Here is a 7,388-nt window from a genome sequence, read left to right as displayed (position 1 = left end):
GGATGTACCCATTTGAAAGGTATATGTTTTTTTATATTTGTCTCTTTAATGATAGATATTTCAAATTTGAAATGTATATTTTTGACAGATGCATGTTTGACCTCAAAAAAAAGGTTCGTAATAAAGCAAGAGTAGAAGGCTTTATTTGTGAGGCGTACACTTTAGAAGAGATTTCAAATTTTTCATCTATGTACTTTGAACCTCACATTCCAACACGTTACACATGCCCGCCTCGTAACGATGATGGAGAACAAGTAACTGTAGCTGACAATCTATCGATATTTCAACCACTTGGGAATGCATTTGGTAGTTGCCGATCAAGGCTCTTGACAGATCGAGAGCAAGACGCAGCACACATCTATATTCTTTTTAATTGCTCAGCGATCGACCCATACATCGAGTAAGTATATGTAGACACAACACAATTATAAATCCTTTTATGTTCTATACGTGCATACATGGTTCAGTAATATAAGTATTTGTGGTTTGCAGACGATTTGATCTGGAGTTGCAAAAAGAAGTTTCACATCTCATTGATGCAGAAGTACAAAAAGAACGTGAAACTAAGTTTGTGGAGTGGTTGAAACAGTTGGTAAGGACGCTAACATAAATTTTGTACTTGTAAACAACACTAAGTTACTTAATTGGTCGTGATCACAATCATTGTTTATGTCTGTGCGTAGGTCTGCCATGGTGATGTTAAAGATCAAGGAATATGTGATTTAGAAAATGGTCCGACCAAAGTTATGCAATGCTACAACGGGTACATCGTAAATGGTTATCGATTCCATACAAAAGATTATGGTATAAACAAATCAACGATGAATAGTGGCGTGTGTGTCAAGGGTAGAAGCTACGGTGAAAATGAAGATGATTACTACGGTGTTATAGAGGAAATAATGGAGTTGACTTACTTAAGCATAAATAACAGGGTAACTTTATTCAAGTGTCATTGGTTTGATCCAACTGCAACAAGACTGGACAAAGCTTCAGGCATTGTGGAGGTGAATCATAAATCCAGGTTTGGAACATATGAACCATTCATATTAGCCTCGCAAGCTCAACAAGTTTATTATACTTCATATTTGAGTATAAAAAAGTCAGATAGAAATGAATGGTGGGCAGTTTGCAAGGTGAAGTCCAAACTATACCCAGAGTATGATCAGTTACAAGAAGACAAGTTAGCTGAAGATAGTGATTACTATCAATCAGATGATATCTATGACTTCGCTTATGGTCACGATGTTGCACATGATATGCATGTCATATCTTCATTGGTTGATGAAACATTCATAGAAAAATGTGATCCAAATGATATACCAAGTGGATGGGTAAACAATGAAGAAGAAGAAGAATATGAAAGTCAAACAAGTGATGAGGAAGAATTCTCAAGCTAGTGAGCAAAATCTTGTAATACAAATCTCTATTTGAATGCATTGCAATACTTGATGTGAATGATTTGAATTATTTGAATATATTGTAATACTTTATGCGAATGAATGAGTTCTATTGCAATACTTGATGTGAATGATTTGAATTATTTGAATGCATTGTAATACTTGATGTGAATGATTTGAATGCATTACAATGCTTGATGTAAATGATTTAAATGCATTACAGTACCTGATATGAATGATTTGAATGCATTGCAATACTTGATGTGAATGGGTGGCTTTATTTGAATGTATTGTAATACTTGATGTGAATGATTTGAATATATTGTAATGTATTATAATACTTGATGCGAATGATTTGAATGCATTGCAATGCTTGATGTGAATGATTTGAATGCATTGCAGTACTTGATATGGATGATTTGAATGCATTGCAATACTTGATGTGAATGACTTGAATGTATTGTAATACTTGATGTGAATGACTTGAATTATTGTAATACTTGATGTGAATGACTTGAATGTATTGTAATACTTGATGTGAATGAATGAGTTGTATTGTACTTGATGTGAATGATTTGAATTATTTGAATATATTGTAATACTTGTTGCGAAACATTTGAATGTATTGCAATACTTGATGCGAATGATTTGAATGTATTTTAATACTTGATGCGAATTATTTGAATGTATTGTATGACATATGTTATTTGTTAGAATATTGTTCGTGGAGGTTACAGTGGTCGCTCATCCAATAGTAGTCAGACCCAACCTTCATCTTCACGGGCTCCTGTGATAGGTATATCATTTAACTAATTGGATGCTTGATTAGTTGAAATGCGCATTCTGAGAATTTCTAACATATTTTTTTACAGATGATGTTTTGCCTGTACACGACCCACCTACACCAGTTGATCACACAAATCAGAAGCCAACACAGGATGCATGGTCTTCTCAGTCTGGCACAAGAAGACTCATTCAAATAGTGTATATCGATAATCGATCATAAGTATTTCGTTTTCAATTATTGCATATCTTATAAATATTTTATATTGATATTTACTATGTACCAATTCATATACAACACGAGGTTTGAGCCACAAGTAGTATGCGAGATTAGAAATTCACTTCTTCAACATCTACCAGGACCAGTCGCTTAATGGAAAGAGTATCCAAAAGAGGTGATAGACATATTGTGGTCATCATTCACGGTATACAGTTGTTTGTCATAGTTAATGTGTTTCATATTTAATTTTTTTTTATAATCATGTCTACTAACTTTTTGAAAATATATATAGGCTTCGAATCGCTTCACGACTACGGTAGAGGAACATGATGCAAGAAAGGTGTGGCAGAAGGTGGCTGCCAATCGATTTGCAGACATGCTGCACAATATAAAGACTGCAGTAAAAAAAATATTTGGTGGAATAGATGATCCACTAGAGTGGAAGGGTCATGGTCCTATTACTATCAGGAGAGATTATTGGGATGGAATGTGTGATAAGTGGGCGGGGGATGCATTTCAAAATCGCTCTGCGAAGGCTACACAAAATCGAGCGAAAATGTCTGAAGCCCATCTACACACAGATGGATCTAAGACATTTGGGAGTCACTTGAAGAAAATGGCAACTCATCAATATATAATATTAATTTTATAAGTATTGTTGCAAACTTGTTAACTAAATCTTTTATCATTTAACTTCGCAGGAAGTAGAAAAAGGAGGCATTGTACCATATAAGGTTGTGTTTGTTGAAACACATAAATGGAAGACCACGGGAGACTTCGTATTAGAGAAGGCGAGAACGACAATGGTATGTATTAATTCTATTAATAATCATTGCAATATGCAAGTTATCATAATGTTATCATTAATTATTAATGCATACTTTAAACATTATTTTGTAAGAGGCATATGAGCAATAGATGGTAGAGCGATATGGCGATGACGCTACTCAGCATCCATCATTTGATCCTGCAGCATGGGTGACTGCAGCAGGTGAACCCAAAAAGGGTCGTGTGTTCGGGTTTGGGAGTAATATGAACACTTCACCTGTTATTGCTTCTTTCAGTTACGACTCACAGACTTCTTCCGTCGACATAAGCTCCAAGCATCATCCTATTCTTTCTGGTGATGATGTACGTCAGATCGTTAAGGACACAATGCGTGACTACTTTCATAAAACTGTCGTCGACGTTCTTCGAGCTGAGTTCAACAGTTTTTTGCTGAACAAGGGAACTTCGATTGCAGGTTCCTCTCAGGTATGAAAGTTTCATGCAATATATTACATGTCGTTAGATTTCATGTAACTTTGATTGCCTTAACATATTCAGTTTTTTTGACTGCCTTAGAACACATATGAGCATGCTATAATCACATATTCAGTTTTTTGACTGCCGTAGAACACATATGAGTATGCTAGAATCACATATACAGCTTTTTGCCTGCCTTAGAGCACATATGAGCATGGTAGAATCAAATATAGAGTTTTCTGACTGCCTTAGAACACATATGAGCATGCTATAATCACATATTCGGTTTTTTGACTGCCTTAGAACACATATGAGCATGATCGAATCACATATATAGCTTTTTGCCTACCTTAGAGCACATATGAGCATAGTAGAATCACATATGGAGTTTTTTGCCGGCCTTAGAGCACATATGAGCATGCTATCATCACATATAAAGTTTTTTGCCTGCCTTAGAGCACATATGAGCATGATAGAATCACATATAAAGTTTTTTTGACTGCCTTAGAATACATATGATCATGCTATAATCACATATTCAGTTTTTTAACTGCCTTAGAACACATATGAGCATATGAGCATGCTATAATCACATATTCAGTTTTTTGACTGTCTTAAAACATATATGAGCATGCTAGAATCACATATAGAGTTTTTTTACTACCTTAGAACACATATCATTCATGATAGAATCACATATAAAGTTTTTTGCTTTGCCTTAAAGCACATATGAGCATGATAAAATCACATATAGAGTTTTTCTGACAGCCTTAGAACACATATCAGCATGCTATAATCACATATTCAATTTTTTGACTACCTTAGAACACATATGAGCATGATCGAATCACATATATAGCTTTTTGCCTGCCTTAGAGCACATATGAGCATGGTAGAATCACATATAAAGTTTTTCTGGCTGCCTTAGAACACATATGAGCATGATATAATCACATATAGAGTTTTTTTAGTGCCTTAGAACACATATCATTCATGATAGAATCACATATAGAGCTTTTTGCCTGCCTTAGAGAACATATGAGCATGATAGAATCACATATAAAGTTTTTTTACTGCTTTACAACACATATGAGCACATGATAGAATCACATATAGTGTATAATTTATTTCAATATATTTTGTTTATCAATACTGACTGTTCTTTTCTTGTGTAGGTTGCTAGCGATAATCAGCGTAGCGGAGCTGAAGGGACAGATCAAGGCAATAAACAAGAAGATGCACAAAATCTTGGCGATGATTAGATTAATGTGTTGAATTTGTTCTATTTTTTTTTGTTTCGAAAATGTAATTATTGAATTGTAAATAATTAAACTTGTTAATTTTAAAGTGGAACAATTAATTGTTTTAGTTTTCTTTTATATGAAATTTTATGTGTACTTTGTTTTTTATTTACAGGAAATATAAATTGTACAGGAAATATAAATTGTAGTGTTCTTGATATTTAATTTTTAAATAAAATTTTTTATTTTTTTTCTTGTTTGCGATGGATTAGCGATGGATATATCCGTCGCTATACATGTAATTTAGCGACGGCTGTAAATTCGTCGTCAAGCCGAGGTCGTCGTTTAGTACCGGTGGATTTGCGGTGGAATTCGTCATTCGTTATTCTATCATAATTAGCGACGGATTTATTCCATCGCCACTTAGCGTCAAAAAATTCGCGACGTAAGCTATCCGTCGCTAGTTCGTCACTAATCCGGTTAGCGACGGAATGAGGTCGTCACTAATCCACTGCTTTGTTGTAGTGCAATCACAAACACCGAAGGTAGGCCTCTTAGCATACGCGCACGAGTGAAAGCAAGAGTACGCGTATGCACAAACGCAAAGAGAGCAAAGAGACAAGGATGCAAAAAGTTTTTTTATAGATACTTGAAAGCAAAGTACATCAAGAGGGAAAGAGAGGGGTCTGAATACAGAGGATGCTTAAGCCGTAAGCCTTTGTGGGGCACTCAAGAGTGTCAAAGAGGTATATACATCAAAGCAAAAAGGTGAAAAGCGAACAATACCTTTCCTTCGGGATGAGTCATCCCACCATATTTTTTTACATTGGGCGCCTCTCACGCATACAAAGCTTACTTTTTGCACGTGGACCATTAACTTTTTCACGCTTCTACACAAAATGAAGCCACATGTACATGTATACGGTAAGTTATAATAAATGCACAAATGTTACTTTTATCCGCTTACCTTATGGTTTTTCTAAACCTCTTTATTCTTTTTTTTATATTTACACGGAGAAACCTGAGACCTAGCAACTGCCTGTCAGTCCTGTCAACTTAAAACTCCGGGAGCTTGCCCCTTGCCCCAATAGACTCCCAAGGGCTACTTGTAAGTTAAGGTGGTGTCCCTTGTTGCAAGGTCTAAACTGAGTGTATTCTGGTTAGGGAGACCTCAAGGGTTTTATCAATCCGAGACCAGCCAATGTGTGTGGTGATTGGATGTTTTTTCCGTAGATTATTCAAAACAAAATATTTTATTCTTCTACAAAACATGCATACAAAAAATGCTCATCTAGCAGTGCAACTTATAAATGTCACCAAGTTGATGGGATGTCACGAGTGCCTTGCTGCAAGCCTGAAGGAAGTTGTGTTCCCCTGTGGGCAGGGAGGACTTCAGGGGTTTTTACCAACTCGGGAATAGCCAATGTGTGGTCGGTGATGGGGTTTTCGTCACAAGAAATCTTCTTTTGTTGGCTTTTTATTCCTACACAGTATGGCCAATCCAACTATTTTCTTCGACCATCTGATGTGATGAACACACATAGATAACAGCAACAATACAATCATAAAGTTATTCCTAAAAAAAAAGCAAACAATACAATCATAAAGCTTTAGACTTATAAAGTCTTAATTAAGCTAGGAAGGTATGCTTTGGCATGAAGAACAGTGACACTAAACTTGAACACACTATTGAGGGAAGAAGTGTCAGTCGATGAAATCTCCAATATGGCGTAGCCCTGGGCAAACCTAAAGGCACCTGTACCAGACACCACTGAGACCTCGTTTTGCTTCTGCAGGGCCTGGTCGGAGCCCTGTAACTCTAGGGTACTGCCCTTAAAGTTTCCTTTAGTAAAGATGACTGAGAAGGTTAGATAGAAGCCCGAGCCATCCAAGGCAGAGTTGGTGGTGATCCCTTGGGCCCTGCCCAGTTGCTCAGACCGATGGTCCGGACCCTTGGTCAGTAGATTATCGAACACCAAGATCGTGCCGAATCTTGCGGCGCTTGAATCTGATCCGTTGATGCCTGCCGCAGAGACGGCGGTCGCATTACTACCTGATAACAAGTCATGCATGTAGAACACCATGTTGGTCTCTACCATTTTCCCATGGTGGTGTGCATTGGCAAGCACCATCACTATTGATGTCATGAGCACCAATATAAGCTTGTTATTGCAGCCCATGTTCTCAGCTTCAATGGCTTTCAAGACTTTGTCTTCCACATCTATATATATATATATATATATATATAGTCTTAAGAATGGGTGAGACCGTGAAAAGATAAAGTGCAATATGATTGCACAAATATTTGTGCATTAAGCATTTAATCACCTTCCATCATGGGACAGGGACTGTCAGTTGTGGGGCCCAAGGCCTGATGGAAGGCCATTAGATGCTTAATGCACAAATTTTGTGCCATGTGATTGCACCCGATCGGGACTCCTTAAGACCTGCGTTGGGCATTTTGTGCTGTATGGTTTGAAGCTTTTTTCTTTTTTGCCTTGT

At 36.7% G+C, this 7,388-nt stretch overlaps 1 protein-coding gene across 1 annotated transcript; it reads right to left on the bottom strand.

Moving 5' to 3' along the window:
* Positions 1-6,502: 6,502 nt before the first annotated feature.
* LOC149832021 (dirigent protein 2-like) lies at positions 6,503-7,066 on the bottom strand. Its single transcript, XM_090013139.1, has one exon. The coding sequence runs from the start codon at positions 7,064-7,066 to the stop codon at positions 6,503-6,505; it is 564 nt and encodes a 187-aa protein (XP_089869265.1).
* Positions 7,067-7,388: the final 322 nt, after the last annotated feature.

The sequence above is a fragment of the Nuphar pumila genome, chromosome 7 (assembly GCF_984573655.1).
Source record: "Nuphar pumila chromosome 7, dmNupPumi1.hap1.1, whole genome shotgun sequence".
Taxonomy (NCBI): Eukaryota; Viridiplantae; Streptophyta; class Magnoliopsida; order Nymphaeales; family Nymphaeaceae; genus Nuphar; species Nuphar pumila.
The sequence above is the reverse complement of the archived record's forward strand: the minus strand, read 5'-3'. Positions and strand labels throughout refer to the sequence as shown.